Genomic DNA, 16,657 nt, shown 5'->3' with positions numbered 1-16,657 from the left:
GGGGGGGGGGGGGGGGGGGGGGGGGGGGGGGGGGGGGGTGAGGCAGCTGCAGCGTGTGGAGTGTAGAGGTGGTAGTGGTGGTGGGGTGATATGGATAGAGAAAGAGAGAGAGCGAGAGAGAAAAAAAAATGAAATGGGAAATCTCAGGAACCTGTTTCCAGGGAAACAGAGGTCTGAAAAACATAGGCAGGTTGGACTGTTTATTCTCCACACTGCACTGCCCTCTGGCAGGATACTGCAGACACCTTTAATGACTCCGAAGCACCGGATGGCCCTGCTGCTAGTCACACACACGCTGCCCCTCTGCATGTCTGTGTGTGTGTGCAGAGGAGGAATTTCTCAGACACATCTAATATGCATGAAAGTGCTGCAGGTGCAAAATGGCAGCAAGCACAAATCTCATACCATCTTGCATGATGTACAGATCATACATACGCGATCATCTGTAGGTGACGTCATTCTGGATGATACTCCCCTCCGCCTTTTCTTTTCTTCCAAAGTGATCTCCTTCCCTGGTCTGCAGACATTCAGCCACCACACTTCAAGAGGAGGGACAGGAAAAAAGAAGAAGAAGAAAAAAAAGAAAAAATCTCTCTGTGGGAGACATTTTCCCTGTGATGTCATGAATACATTAAAGAGAGTTATTGAGCAATAAGGAAGGCAAACAAAGCTGCCATTTCAAAGGCCACAATCCAGCAGCTCATTTTACTTATTTCATGTGGGTAACTTTGGTAATCCAAACTAACAAGTTGCAGTAAATAAAATAAGTAGGACATGAATTCAAAAGGTCTCATAATGCACACGCATTTTTAAATTGTGAGAAAAGAGAAAAAAAAAAATTCTTGTCATTATTAACAGCCCTATTATTGTGATTGAGTGGTTATCAAACAGCATCGCCTTCTCTCGGTAACCCGACTGCGACACGAGTGGATAATGCTGCGTTTAATGTGCCTCGGAAGTGGAATGTTAGATTTCGAAATAATGTCCGTTCCTCCCATATCCTGTTCGATACTAATATGTTTTCATCTTGTAAAAACAGAGGACGTTCGTCAACAAATATGGAGCTCACATAACTGTTGGAAACAGAGGAAGTTGCTAAAAATCAAAAACGTAGACTGTCCGTTTGAAGTAGAATTTTTTTTTAATTAATTTATTTTTTAAATTGTATGGACCTTGTAAGGCACCTTTTTAAACACTGACAAAAATGAAGAAGTTTTAAAGTCTTCCTGAGACACGGAGTAATAAAGCTCAACTTCTCGGGGCGTTTTTTTTTTAATGACATGACAACGTCGATATTGGAAGTTACGACTTCTCAGCATTCCTCGAACGCAGCACTCGCTCATGTCGTTTAGCTAAGCTAACATAACTGTATTACTATAAACCCGCTTCATTGTCTAGCAGCTGAAACACACTCAAGGTAAGTTCACGGAGAGTCGTCTCAAAGTCGCCGGTTCAGTGTGTGCACTTAGCCGTCTCTGCTAACGACTGGGCGAGCTGCTTGTGTGGTAACACAAAGGAGCTGTTTGTAAAAAAAAAAAAAAAAAACAACTTAACACCGAGCTAAGTGGGCTTCAGTTAGCCGAGGGTGGCAGCCAGCGGCGTGTTAAAGCCCCTCCGCGGCTCTGTTTCCAGTCCTCTGCTGGCACTTAACACAGCCACACATAACCCAAACTTAACGAAGCGAACGCAGCGGTGTCTTCCTATTTCGCCCCGAACAGGACTGTGTTTGCTCTCGTTTCTTCGCGTTTGTGCTGCTTTTGTGCGAGCTCCTCCATCCTCGGTGCGTATGCGTTTATAATACCAAGGAGCCCCGGCCAGGTAGGTGAAACAAAACATCTGCTGCTATTCTCCTTTTACCTTAGTGATGGATAACACACACACATAGACACAGAGAGAGGCTGGATTCATCCACACTGAATGTGCTGAAATGCTTTGTTCTGGTCTGTTTTTGTTTGCACTGCAAAAGAAGAAGATGCTTATGGAAATCTTAAATAAGTGACTAACAGGCTTTGCAAGAAAATGGGGGAAAAAAAGGAGCTGCACTGGCAAAACAAAACTGGCATTGCGAAATAGAGTGGAAAATATATTTTGACATAAAACCAAAGGAAAACCAATTACTGTAGGAGTGATAAATCACAGCTGGATTGAAAATAAAAGCAATTGGCCGATCTGAATCTGAAGTCGTGTTATTTATCTGCAAGCACAAAAGCAGGTGAGTGCTGTGGCTGTTTCCTGCTGGTTAAGTGTTTTTGTTTTGTTTTTTTGGAGGGAAAATGTGAGCCATGTTTGTTGTCTGTGTGACTCCATTGTTTTATACCATCTTTGATGCATCCTGGATGAAGACAGTGATCCTGCATCTGCGTTTCCACCCCCCTGGTCCTGCTCCTCAGGGCCCTGCCTGGTTTCAATATTTATTTATTTATTTATTTTCTGCTCCAGCACACCTGATTTAAATTAATGGGAGATTAACAGGCTTTGAGCTGACGGTGGTGACACGTTGAGGAGGCAGTTCAGCCATTTGAGTCAAGTGTGTTGGACCAGGGAGATAAATCGAAGCCAGGGGTCTGAGAACCTTGGGATTGGGGAGCGCTATGTTACATAACTGTCTTGTGATTTTGAGTGTCCGTCCTCTGGTTCTTGGGATATTTTGCTAATGCTACAGACAAATGAACGCACACACACGGGCAAAAACATTATCTCCCTTTTTGCCTTCGATAGTGGGTGATAGCTGTAGTATAGCAATTGGGTCCCAGTTGCCTCAGTGATGATGATCATCATCATCATTTGCAGTCGTTTTGTTGACAGTAACTTTTATATTTTCCATTGGAAGTTCTGCCGAGCAGCAGCTTTCAGACACCGACATAAAACAAGTGTGGCTTGATTTATTTTACTCCTAGAAGAGTAACTCACTCAGCACGTAAAGCTACAAGATCTTAAATAAACTCACATCTCCCGTCTGCCTACGTGTTTTCATGTGGACCAGAGTTGAGCTAACGTTAGCTACTGACAAAAACTTACTGACAAGTTGTTCTCCCAAGTCATATTGTTCCGCTATAAAATGTTGTGCTTGGTGTTGAACGTAGTTTCTGAACTCCTGTAAACATGTCTCCCCCGTCCTCACATCACACCAACACAGACAGACGGGACAGGAGGCTGCAGAGGTCTCCTGTTCATTCGAGGTGGAAATCAGAAGGCTCCAATCGTGTCACTCCATGTTTGATTCTCAGGCGGTTGAACAGATCTGTCGTGCTGCCGAGCGCCGCAGACACCACGGAGTATTAAATCCTGGGTTGTGATGTGGTTTTTGAATCCAAAGTGTTTCCACACAAATCAACTGACTTCTACTTTTTTTTTGTTACGAAGCACTGTTGCTCCTCTCCTCCTCCTGCCATCTTTTTTGGCACCTTATTTTATTTTTTTTTAAACACCACCACTCACCTGATTTTAGACTGCAGATAGGGAGCAAGTGAGCCTCATTTGGAAGGCAAGACTAAATAAGAGTAAAATCTTTATTAATAAACATTTTTGTTGATTACACTGGTTTTTATTTTTTTGTTCGTTTGTTTGATTGTATGGAGCCCCAATCAAGATAGTAAATGCTAATTTTCTTAATTTCACAGAACCATTGCGGCGTCAATTTAAATAATTATTCAAATTGACCACGCTCCCTCGTGTTATCGTGGTGACAGTTGTGCAGGACAGCGCTAACAAACAGGGCTGGGGGTTATGCTCTATTTTTAGGTGCATTGTGTTGGCAGACATGGAACGTTTTGAATCGATTTTCAGATGTCAAGAATGGATTCTGTTAATGTTAATCTGTGCTGCCACTTTAAGAGAGTCAGCAGAGAAGTTGCGGTGCGATGCCGTTGGTCCGAGTAGAGCTGCCGTAGTTAAAACATGTTGCTGCTTTTTTGTCTTTTCTTTGTTGAATCCTGAAGAATATATTGTCTGTAACTAACAGCAGAAGTTATCACAGCAAGACTGTTTTTAGTAATGACTGAAAATGTATGCAGAAATGAAACGTTTCAGTGATAGACACAATGATAATTGTGTTAGCTTTTCTGTGGCATTTTCAGTAGTAAGTTAGCATTTATGCTAATTGTTGGTCAGCAGCCTATGATTTCTTTGGGATAGGTTATTGTGCAATCTTTATTAGACAAGTCAGTGTTCATGTAAAATAAGCCATTGTCTTGTTAGATTGTAAATTTGTATTTCTGTCTCTGTGTTTCAGTGTTTGGAATAAAAACCATAAGCTTACCAGCTGCTCCCTGGTGTTTATTCACAAACCTGACAATCGCAGATAATGGAAACGCATCAATAATTGGTTTATAATCACATCGCAGCCATCTGAATCGTAGCTGAACCACGAGGTACCTAAAGATTCCCACCTCTACTAACAAAGTGCTTGTTTTTTGTTCACAATATACTGATTATTACCAGAATATTTTCACAAAATTGACTTTTTGTTTTGCTAGAAATCAAATTCTTTTTTTTTTTCTTTTTTAAAATTTTCTCTCCTCCATCCTTTACTCTTTGAACTGAACTCAACACCTTATCTGAGCTGGATTTCCTTTGAAATAGTTAGAAACTAAAAACAAGATAGAAACAAAGTTCTACGAGTGTTCAAGCAAGTTTATGTTTAGTGGGGCTTTCTTTAACATATGACTTGTTAAACAGTAGTGGAATGGAAACAACTTTTGTGAATGTCTTTTGACCTGACATTTTTTTAGATATCATATCCTAGATATTTTGGTATCATTCATATTTGCTAACAAAACCAAAATTGGTACATCTCTACTTTAAAATTACTTTTTACTGGAGACAAGGAGCCTAGTCCAAACCCTGACTAAAACACCTGGATTTAACGGTTAACAGGTGTGACCTGTAACACATTCAGCCACTTAGTGTACTTTCTGAGAAATGTTGTGAAATATTTCACTTTTTTAATATGATATTATTCAAGATGACCAAGTTCTTGTTAAGGTGTGAGTCTGTGTACTAATTGTGTTTTTTAACTAATGAGGCCCAAACTCCAGTCACCTGCACTTATGTGACTGCATACGCACAGAAAGGAAAACAAAACAAGAAGAGCTCATTATGCTTCATATGAGCCTGTTTGACAGCCGAGATGTTTCAAAACAGTTCTTTTACCATGCATGAGTTGTTGTTGTTTTGCTGGATTTCGTCTCTTGAGGTGAGGTAGCCAGTGTCTGTTTTTCCCTCTGGCCTTGACTTCCTGGATGTATCATGGGCACAACATGTTGTCATGGCATGATGCCAGGCTCCATTAGTTTGAGTTTGTTTGTTTTTTTACACGAAAAGACTGCTGTCCTGTTAATTTGCTCTTAGAAACTTAGGAGGAGGGATTACAAATTTGTCACAAACAAATAACAAGAACCAGCGAGGAGTTAGAAATTGTTGTAAAAAGTCATTTGTTTTGCTACCAAATTAGAACAAATGTCAGTGTCGGTTTTGGCAGTGTTGTACAGTAATTGGTTTAAAAAGACAGAAAACTGGAGTGTGAATTAAAACCCTTGTGTTTGTGTGTTTTATTCCTCTGTGTGCGAGTTGTCCTCTGCATAGAGTTAAAGATCTGGAAGGTAAACTACAGAGTCTTTTCTTCAGCGTTTTATTGATCATTTAAGATTTCGGATAATGAAATCAGAATATTTCTAGATTTTATTTATTGACCTACAAGCCTTTTTTTTAAATCAAAAATAGTTGATGTGTGAAACAACTTACTACTTAATTGACAGCTTAATTCTCCCACCTGAGCTGTGGATCTCTGCAGCTCCTCCAGAGCTACCATGATCTTGGATTAATGCTGTCCTTCCTGTCAGTTTAGGTGGACGGCCATGTTTTGGTAGGTTTACAGTTGTGTCAGACTCCTTCCATTTTCAGATGATAGACTGAACAGAGCTCTGTGAGACGTTCAAAACGTGGGATATTGTTTTATAAGCTAACTGCTTTAAACTTCTCAACTATCCCTGTCTTGTCTGGTGTGTTCCTTGGTCTTCATGATGCCGTTTGATTACTAATGTTCTGTAACAAACCTCTGAGGCCTTCATTTTTATTCTGAGATTAAATTAAATACAGATGGGCTCTGTTTACTAATTGCGTGACTTCTGAAGGTGATTTTAGTTGGAGGTAAAGTGGGCTGAATATATATACACTTTTCAGGTTTTTATTTAAAAAAAAAACATTAAAAATTATGTATCATTGTCCTTCTACTGCATCATTATGTACTGCTCTGTGTTGGTCTGGCACATAAAATCCCAGTAAAACCTTATGAAGTTGTGATTGTGACATGACAAAACGTAGGAAAGGTAAAGCAGCGTGAAGGAGCGACAAAATGTTTACCCACTTCTTACATTCTGGTTTTTAGTCACATTTCAAACGATCAAGGCTGATAGTTTATCAGCTGACAAATTGCATAACTCCCTTAATCCCAGCACAGGTTGTGTTTTTACACACATTAAAAGACCCTTTTTTTATCACATCTCTCTTTTTTGTTGTTGTTGTTCCTGCGAGCCAGTCAAAGGATCCTTGAAGTAAAAGTTTATTTTCAGTGCTGCGAGTTGACGTCTGCCTCTTTGCTCTTTTATGCTTTAAGATATTATTAATTAGCAGTCTTCTAGTTTAGACTTAATTAATACCAAATAAATACATGTTTTGACCAGGTCATCCGGAAAAGGTTCTGCTTTGTGCAGATTTCTATCAAACAAAACACTTAAGCAAGATTAAAGGCGTAGCATTCCTTAAAGGAATGCACGTCACCAGAGTTTTAAACTAAGCTCATCCTATAGTGAAAAGTTATGGACTTATAGCCGTTTGGGTCAAACCGTGCCAATTGCCATCTTGAAATAGGTTGACTATAAAAGTTAATCGGTTGTAGAGGTACGTCCAATGATTACTTTCTGAGAGTTTAATTCAAATTGCTCTACTGCTTCATGAGATGTTTTGCTAACAGTTAAACAAGGTTGGCGCCACAATTAATGCCAAGTTTTCAGCAAAGATGTTGCGTAATATGTGCTGGGGTTATGTGTTATAAATTAGTCTCAGCTACTACCACGTCAAATTTTAACTCTGTACATCTAGGCATAGTTATAAGATTTTTTATTTATTTATTTTTTATTTACAAAGAAAAGATCACGGGTCAATTTTCAATTTAATCACCAGTATTGAGATTCATTTTAAAATGTAACACCAGAGAGTCTGCAGGCTGTTTAAAAATAGTCTTTTCTTTCAACAGATTGGAGAGGACGTGCTGCTTGTTTAAAGACATCGTAGGCAGGTCTTCACATAAATATGTTCACAAAAAGCTGAAGCTTGTCCTTTAACAGACTGGTGCATATTTGTCTGACTGTTATGTCGTCTACCTTTGGAAATAAGTGTTTCCCTTTGAGAGAAATTAAAAGAAAAAGTGTTTTTTTTCCTTTTTCAGCTCCAGATGATAAATGGCAAACTAAACTACAGCACCAGATCAATCTGTTAATCATTCTAAAGTAATTGTGCTCAGGAGCCTGACAAGCTGTCATTAGTTAATGAATTAGCTGGGCCTGCAGGCTGTATATTTCACCTGCTAACATGCTAACTCTTGTTGCTTGTTGCAAACGTTTTGTTTCAAATCTGTGTTGCCTTCAGTGGCATCAGGTCATTAGGGACAGTGCCCCAACTGTTGGCAGCTCCAACAAATGCACTCAAAATATATGTCTATGTCGCATTTTTCTTTAAAATGCAGCTTTATAATATCAATTTAGTTCATATATATTAGTTCCTGCTTTGCTGGTTTTCACAGTTTCTCTGTGGGGTTATTTTGGGGCCAGCCCCATGCTAGCAATGCAGTTTGTTTTGAGTTTAGAAAAAAAACAACTACGCAGGAAGTGTCAACTATTCTGTTAATGGCTCAGACTGTTGAATAAAGTGCCAGCTGTAAAATAAATTGAGGCTTTAATGTGGCCTGGTTCATTGAAAAGAGCTGGTTAATTGTTATGTGAAACAAAACCTTTTTTTGGTTTTTCATGTCTGCTTTTTTTTTGGGGGGGGGGGAGATTGGGAATACCAAACTGAAACATCTTTTCAAGAAGACTATAGCGGTTGGGACAGATCTGGTTAATTGGTTTTTACTGAGACTGTTGGTTTGCTAAAAATTATCATATAATCTTCAGCATCAACCTGGAACTTCTTGGACATTTCTTGGAATACCAGGGAGAGTCACAACTTAGAGCTTTGGTCTTGTTATGGGTCGAAAACCAACTGATTAGAGCTGCAGGATTTGTTGGCAAGTAAATTTTAGTAAGTCCAAACATTAATTTATTTATTAGATATTTCTTTGTGTGAGTTGTATGCAGGTATGAATTGGGGACATCAAGGTATGGTTTCCCACTGATTGGTATAATACCCCAATGTTGTTTTAAAGTACAACGTGAAACGTCTGGAAAACTTGACACATAAAAGCAAACAATCAGAATTTGGACAAGTTGTTGTGAACATGGATATACTCAAAAGTTTTGTATGAACTCAGGCATTAAAAAGTAAAAACTAATCAGAAGGAGGAGCTATTAGGCACAGAGACATAATTTACTTACAAAAACTGTGAGAGTCTTCAGGTTACTATCTCATAGCCTACATGTTGCTATGGGAATATTTTCATTTTACTTTTAGTTTTAACTTGACAAGTAAGCCCGAAGCAATAAGTAGCACCTACAATCCACCTCACTTGCACTGTAGCGTGTCAAGTGAAATGAACAGAAACAGTGAGGCCTGTTCACAAATAAGTCTAGTCTCACTTACCCAGCTTTACAGATTCACGGGGCACTGATGACAAAACCATTCGTCTTCTCAAGGTGCACTCACAGTCCACAAACCTTGCCAGATGCCCAGAAGCTCCATAGTTTTCACAAAGCAAATCGGCGAGCGCTTTGACACATCAAAGTACAGCATCTCTGGTAAAAAAAAAAAAGGAAAAAAATATTTATCACCATTAAACGACTTTACCTGAACAGAAGACATTTGGCCACTTCAGTTGCGAATTGTACCATCCAAGCATTTATTTGGGATTGAGTATGGACGTATCTCTTACAATATGTATTTTATCACATCTTTGCAAAACAATGCTGTATGTATGCAGTGTATTTTTATTTCTTCTCAGAGTCCAGAACCAAGTTATTTCATTCTTTCCATACTTAATGTTTGTTTTCTGCCAGCCAGTGTACTTGCACAGAAATCTGTAATCAAAACCAAAGCATTCAATTAGTCGATAGATGTTTTATGGTCACTCTGAGAGAAGTTCTTTTATCAACGAGTGACTTGCAGATTTATGTCACTTGTGTGTTATTATTTGGTAGTTGCCTTTCTGAGACAGGGTAATACAGGATGTTTATTTTTTTGGCAGTAAACACTGGATTCTGGTCTCATTTTTCTCTGCAAGCTTTCCACATTACGTGGTTATATAGCTGTTGATGCGTCTGTTTAATATTACCGCCTTTGTGATTCTGCCGTGATCTCTGCTTGAATGATCAGAGGTTTGTTGTGACGGTAGAACGCCGAATCCTTAATGTAAGACTGATAATGCTGGATGTGTAAAGAGCAGTACAGATGTCCTCACTCACTCCATCATAGCCCCATTCTCCTCATTCTCTCATACTGACATACATTTTTGTGTCTTTCAGTTTGTTGGATGTGACAGAAGTCAGTAGAAAAGAGTAAAGTATTTAATTCCTCACCATCTTTTTAGAGATAAAAAATGGCACTGGTTACGTTCGAAAGAGAAATTGGTGTTGCTTCTCTATTAGACAAGCCATGACAGATCATGCCATCAGCCAGATAAAATGTACAACCACCTGATAAGGTCTTTTTAAAAGAAGACTTTTAACAAGCATAAAAGTTTGGGGGAATTCGCCCCTCGGTAACTGTACACATGACGTTCAGTCCATTGACATTAATTACGATGGATAGAGCATCTTTACCTTCCTCCCTTGTTCAGAATTGAAGACAAAATGCTTGTTTTGTTCGTTTTGTTTCCATGTTGTATTTTTGGAGCCAGAGTCTGCGCACTAGGGATGTGGGGCTGTACTGTCAATATAAAAGCCCTACCTACACATTTTCCCAAATTGCTATCAGGATGTCATGATGTCAGTCCCGATGTAATAAGACTGTTTTCTTTAGGCCAAATAACTAATTGAAACTAAAAAAATTCTGTGAAGTGTATTTTTTTATTTCTTTGTCTGGATAATATCCCATTCATTTAAATTGAAGGGTGGGGCTAAAAAATGATTCTGCACTGGGGTTGAGCGCTTGTTCTTTGTGGCTTCAGCTTCAGGCTTCCAGTCCTGTCTTTAGTTATAATATATCTCAATGGTCTGGTTACAGAGAGGGGAAATAAATAAAAATAAAACATGCCCTGTTATCTTATTTTAGAGCACTTAAGCCAGAGAAATGACGTGACGGAAAACTTTATTGATTTTGACTCGTGTTTTTAACACCGTAGTAAACTCTGACATCAGTAACTCGCCCATGCCTAGGTTCATCCAGTGATTATTTTTCTGAAAATTTCAATAAGATGTGTTCAGGGGTTCAGGAGATAATTTGTTAATAGAGTTAACTCCAAATAGTTACCGGCAAATCTTTTTGAATCTGAATTATAGCCATTTATAAAATTTGTTGAGTGGTGCATAAGATGTTTCGGTGACAGACAGATGGACAAGCAAAGACACAGGCAAAGACAGTATTGTCTGCAGTTACTTTTTAGTGGCGGATGATTTAAAAATGGAATTTGTCTTTGCTCTTTTCTGCTCGACCTATCGGGTAAACTTTTGAAACAGCCAGCAGAATACGTAACAATAGCAGCTGCAGTTTCCTTAGCTATCAAACACACTTAATGTATTTCTGCATCTTTTGCTGCTGCATGTACGATTGCATTTGGTTCTGATTAAAACAGTGCAGCTGCTGTAGAGAGTTGCCTGAAGGTTGACCGAGCCCCTCTGTTGATTTGCTTGTCATTGTTACGGCAGGAGCTAAGAGGTTAAAGGGAAGGAGTCCGACGGAAGCGGGTGGGATGAAGGGGAGGGGTTGCGGTTCAAGAAAATGTCTAGAAGCGGAGGTCAAAAGAGGCAAAGAGACTGCGAGAACAGAGGGTATCAATGGTTTCTTCGTAGGTACAGGCTGTGCTGCTAGTGTTCACTTTTACCATCTGATACAGCTTGCACGTCTCCCCCTCCCCTTGTGTGGTTTTGTTGCTCAGCTGTGATGGAAGTTACAAGGTGCTTGATAGGAGGGATTTCACATTTGGCGGTCATGTGATCCTAGTAAGACCCCGCCCTCTCTCTCCTTTTTATACAAGATACGAGATGTCTGACCCAGATCTGCAAAGTACAAAAAGGAAACCAGTGGTGGAGGAAGGAAAAAAAAAATGGGGGGAGGGGATGTTTCAAGGCTGTGATGTTGGGAAATTAGCATGTCAGTTGGTAAGTGTCAGATAAAAGAAATCATTAGAAAAAGGTAGGAGAGCAGAACAAAGCTGGAACGAGTATGAAAAGGAGGGAACATCTTTGTGCAGGGGTGTCATTTTATGAACCAAATCAAACAAAATTGTTCTTCTTTTATCCCTTCATGTGTTGTGGCAGCGCTGTGTGCTGTGATGCCCTCTTTGAGGTCTGTAACACAACCTGTTTGTTTCTCCAGTGTCAAGCTGTTTGCTCAACGGAGCTGCAGTGACTATAAGAAGCTGTTTGGATGAATAAATCCCTTTTTTTTTTTTTCCTTCAACAAAAATATAAAATTAACTTCTTTATAAATAGGACCTTATGAAATCCATTTTTTGTCTAAATTCTGTTTATTTTTTTTCCTCCTAAATTTCCGGTTTTATGATGTAACCACATTTTGTCACCTAAAATTTCTTTTGTTATACGGTGGATAAATAAAATTTAAACAATTGGATAGTAAAATATCCCAAATCTAATTATTATTAATCAGTTTTGACAAAAATACAGCAGAAACTGTTTCAATTCAACAGAACATCACGGGTTTATTAAGATGCTGAAAAATCTGTAAGTCATTTATTAAAAATTATAAAATAAACAAAATAACATAAAAAAGAATCCTGAAGTAATTTTTCAAAAGGAAGTACTCAACATGTGTTTCATGTGAGAGCAAAGAAATAGTTATTTTTGTAAAATAACAGTGCTTCACAAATAAATAATAATCAACCTATATTTTACACTTTATTTTAGTACCGTACATAAAATAAAGCGTATAGCACTATAATTGCATATTTAATTCACTGATATTGATGAGGAGGATGCTGTGTTGTTTTGTTTACATTTACTTTTTTCTTCCACTAAAGGTTTTGCTGGACAGTTTTCATTATGACTGCGACAAAACTTTTCCTAGAACGGGCTGAGTTTTGTTATTATTTTTAAAGTGGAATATTTTATTCTGCATAAACAGCTACAAAGGCTTCATTTGTTTGTTGAAGTGATAAGTTAATGTTATCTCACTCCTTTGAATAATAAATAAGGGGGACTATTATTCCCCCTTTGAATAATAAATACTGATATATGTTGAATGTGCGTATTGCTAAATTGCAGTAGTACAAAAATATTCCTACAGGAAAATATATTTTATACTTTTACGATTACCAACCAGTTTATTCATTATTTCAGGATTACTGTATCCTGATATTATTGACAATGTGGACTATGTATGAACTGGTGTATTTTATTATGAGGTACAGTGTTACTTCCACTCCCATTGTCAAATACAGAACGAAATGACAAAATCTGTCCTGGTCTTAGTCCTGGAGGTCTAAACTACTTTATAAAGATGCTCTCAAATTAAATTGCATGTTTTGTTTCACTAAATTTATTTATATATATATAAATAAAATTTGGCTGCAACAAATGATTTGTAACTTAATGTTCTTTTTTTCTTCATTATTTGATTCAAAGATCTGTGTGTGTTTAGTTCACACTGAAAATATGTCTGTCATATGGATTTTTATTTATTTTTATCGTCTTCTATTGACACATGGATAGATTGAAAAATATTCAACTCACTGTCAAAAATGAAATACAGATAATCTGCAACATTTTTCATTTTATTAGTAAATAAAACAGAAGCAAGCGAACCATGTGTTTATAATTACTTTGCTGCTTTTTCAAATACATTGCTGTAATAGTAGTTTGCTGGCCAACATTTTATGGGTGAATTGTTCGACTGACTGTATTCAGAAGGGGGTTCGTTCAGGAACAAATTTAGACCATCTAAATTTGAAACCTCCAAACTTTCATAGTGCTTCAAGTTATGCTCTGGAATAAACTTTGACACTGAATCACTCCTGCATCTGCTCACTATTTACATAGATGTCCATTAGGAGTGTAACAGTACGCCTTTTTGTGCCCAACCATCACAGCACAAATGTCTGGGAGCAAGTACAAAGAAGAAGAATCCATATTCACAAGTGATCCCCACTCTCATCTTAAAGTTTGAGCAAGGTTTTTTTTTTGTTTTTTTTTTACCTAATACCATAACAGAAAAGTAGTAGAGAAAGCGCTCTACAGCCCCTTCACATGGAAAGTGGGTATTTGCTGTGCACACCGGGGTAGTAGAACAAAAAAGATGGATACAAACTGCACCCTGTGTAAAAGTTTTAAACTGAGATCTTGCAGGATTTTTTGGCATTTGGTCGGTGTATGTGTTGTTAATGACTCTCAGCTACTACCACACCAAATCTTACCTCAGTATCTGTAAAACTCACTGAGTTGGAGCCATTTCTGTGTTCTCTAGGGTCAATTAGCTATGGCAGCCATCTTAAATCAGGTTGACTCCAAAGGTTAATCAGTTGTAGATGTACATTGAATGATTACTTTCTAAGAGCTTCATTAAAAGTGGATCATGACAAACTAACACACACACGCAGGCAATTCCAATAATTAAATAGGTCGGATGCTGGATGACTGCTCAACTTGTTCAGCCAATCAACACTCACATAACTAGCCCAATAACAACATCTTACAACAATGATAGGCTTCGTTTGAGCTAAGAAAGCTCCCATTCTGACGCTGGAACTAAAAATAGACCCGATAACAGCAGTTATAAAAACTGATTGGCCACAGTTCCTGTAGCGCAAAAACCAATTAAAACATTTGGTGGCTATGAGAACTGCGAAAAGGTTTTAGTGGAAGAACTACTTCACTGAAACCCACTTAAAAAAAATCCAACTTCCTCTTTGAAATTGTTCATTCATTCCAAAGTCCTCTCAATGGATTTTTTTTGCACTTGTAACACAAGTGAACGAGGTGGGGAAGGAGCATGAGGAGTAAGGGAGTTGAGGTAACAGGAATTTAACAAAACTATAGACATCCTTGCTCGAGAGTGGCATTTAATTATGAGGTATTAATCAGCTACTTCATGTTTCATTGTTTTGTTTCAGCTTCGATCTTTTGGATTTATGAATGCTGATTAGTCGGCGGGTAAAAATAGCTACTGATTAGTCAACAAGTGGTTGTGTTTTTGTGTCAAGTTTATCTGTGCAGCTGTGTTGGATTCTTTAATGATGAAGCAGGATTACAACCTTTTTATAAACCAATAGATAAGAAGATAATTCTTATCAGCAAAAACTAGGTGTGTTTTTTTTGTGAATCATAGTGTATGTATGTCGGTGTGCGGCGGAGAGTGCATCTCTTAGAATCTCTTCCGTTCTCTTAAATTCCTTTTGAAATCAGCAAGCTAAATTTAGCTCACAGCACCCCTCCCCCTCAGAGAGGTATCAGAGCTGCAGCAGACAGTGATAGGCTAACGTTTTTGAAGTGCGCAGTCCACACACACACAGATTAAAGCGAGTGGATCGGAGTGGGAGGGCGCCGGGTCTTTGTGCGCACAGTGTTGGGTATAGTGATGATAAATCGTTGCTGTGCATCAAATGAGCTGCGAGTGGCTTTCTGGTTCATGTGTGTGTCTTTCTGTCTCTCAGGGCTGCCGCTTAAGGACAGTGGGGGCTCTTTAATGATCCCACCATTCATCCGATGAACCCCCTTAACTCCATGAAACCAACCCTGCCTCCCACTCCACAAAGGTATCCATACACTTACACACTGTACAAACTTTAGATTCCCAAGGTTATTCATATATCATATTCATATATCACCTATGCTGCTCTACACTGTAAAGATGATGTAATTTTAACAGTATGCATTTGTTTCTCATATTAAAGCCACATTGTCTTTAGATGATTGATTTTGTCTTGCATAGGAGCAAAATATTTGATTTATTTGATGTGCTGAACAGGGACTGTGTATATAGTAGAATAATCACAAAAGAAACTGTTTGTACCAGATTATAGCTCTGAGCTTTTTTCTGTAATATGTTTAAATTACTAGTGCAAGTGTCGCCCTATGTTAGACCATTCGAATTTGTTATATATTATTTGATGCAAGAAAACTTAAATATTTGCTAGCAAGGATAACTAAGGGTGCACAATTCTTGATAAACGGGAATCATGGTTTTTCTCTGTGAATTCAGATTGGGTTTCTAAAATAATTTCCTGAGGGTTTTTTTTTTTGTTCATAAAGAAAAATAAATTGTAAATTAAAGCAAACATGTATCCCTAGAACAGGGCACCAAAAGGTCCAACAATTACAAAATGACCTGAATGACATACAGTGGCATTTTAAAAAGGAAAATTTCAAAGTTAATTAATAGAAAATAATATACTTTAAATAATAAAAAAAACAACAAAACTAAACTATTAATATCTGTTCTTTTTGGACACTCTATAGCCGTTTAAGTTTTTTAGCTGTCAGCAGGATTGACACACTTTAAAGTACATTTTAGTGTTCTTTCCTGGACTGTAAAGGAGAACATGTGCATTGTCCATTCTGGACACCTGGACAGATGTACAGCCAATCGTCAGTGGCTAGACAAACTCAGACATGTTAACATAATTCCCAATCCTAATAGGAGCAGATGTGTTTTCTGGCCATGACAAGCAGTATTTTAAAATTGTTGCTTGTGTTCCTTTATTTGGACTCAGTGGTCATCTTCATTAACACTTGTGAGCAAAATGAGCCTATTTTCATGTCAGTTTTATTGTGTTGGTAGGAAGCATCACAAGCTGCTGCTTTATTACACTTGATTGTATTAAAAATGGGTGTTACCTTGCAGTGCTATGATCCAGTGGCCATGCCACGACTTACAAGTAATGACACCATGTGCACATAAGGTTCTTTTTTTATTTATTTTTTATTAGAAAGATGCCAAATATGCCACTGTTTTTTTTATTACAAAACCAGTGGCATTATGGTGTTGCAGTACTGAGATATTTCACATTGACTCTCATTTTTTGACCTCAAGAGGAGCTAGCAAACCAGCTACATTTAGGGTCTGTCCTGTATGTGTCTCCTTTTTTAAAGTCACACCAGTGCCTTATCAAGTGAGTGACAGCTAAGGGCTTCAAAATAACGGAATTGAATAATCACAATGTATGACTAAATTATTAGCTAATTTTTGGCCCAGTTAATAATCCGATAGTGTTTTGTTTTATTTCTGTGGGAGTGTGACCAATGTATGTGACTGCCGTAGTGTCTGAGAAGGAGGAAAGCGAATAAGTGAACACTGAAAGCTAGGAAATGCAACACAAGAAGTCGGTCCCACTGGGTGT

General features: G+C 38.1%; 1 protein-coding gene and 1 long non-coding RNA gene across 4 annotated transcripts in view; one reads left to right on the top strand and one right to left on the bottom strand.

Annotated features, from left to right (window-relative positions):
• Positions 1-1,135, bottom strand: part of LOC119617664 — a 5,256-nt gene extending 4,121 nt beyond the window's left edge. Inside the window, exon 1 of the long non-coding RNA XR_005234020.1 lies at positions 436-1,135. This is a non-coding gene — a long non-coding RNA (uncharacterized LOC119617664). The remainder of the gene's footprint in view (positions 1-435) is intronic.
• A 149-nt stretch (positions 1,136-1,284) lies between these two features.
• The window catches only part of zmiz2 (zinc finger, MIZ-type containing 2), a 36,884-nt gene continuing 21,511 nt past the window's right edge, over positions 1,285-16,657 (top strand). Inside the window, exons 1-3 of one of the 3 annotated variants that reach the window (XM_017432235.3) lie at positions 1,401-1,417; positions 4,232-4,370; positions 14,972-15,073. In XM_017432235.3, coding sequence (XP_017287724.1) covers positions 15,024-15,073 — 50 coding nt within the window. In that variant the 5' untranslated portion in view covers positions 1,401-1,417; positions 4,232-4,370; positions 14,972-15,023. Of the gene's footprint in view, positions 1,418-1,668; positions 1,819-4,231; positions 4,371-14,971; positions 15,074-16,657 lie in introns of those variants that run through there. The other 2 variants (XM_017432233.3, XM_017432234.3) reach the window with 2 other exon arrangements.

The sequence above is a fragment of the Kryptolebias marmoratus genome, linkage group LG14 (genome assembly GCF_001649575.2).
Source record: "Kryptolebias marmoratus isolate JLee-2015 linkage group LG14, ASM164957v2, whole genome shotgun sequence".
Lineage (NCBI taxonomy): Eukaryota > Metazoa > Chordata > Actinopteri > Cyprinodontiformes > Rivulidae > Kryptolebias > Kryptolebias marmoratus.
Note: the sequence above shows the minus strand (reverse complement) of the source record. Positions and strands in the feature narration are given on the sequence as shown.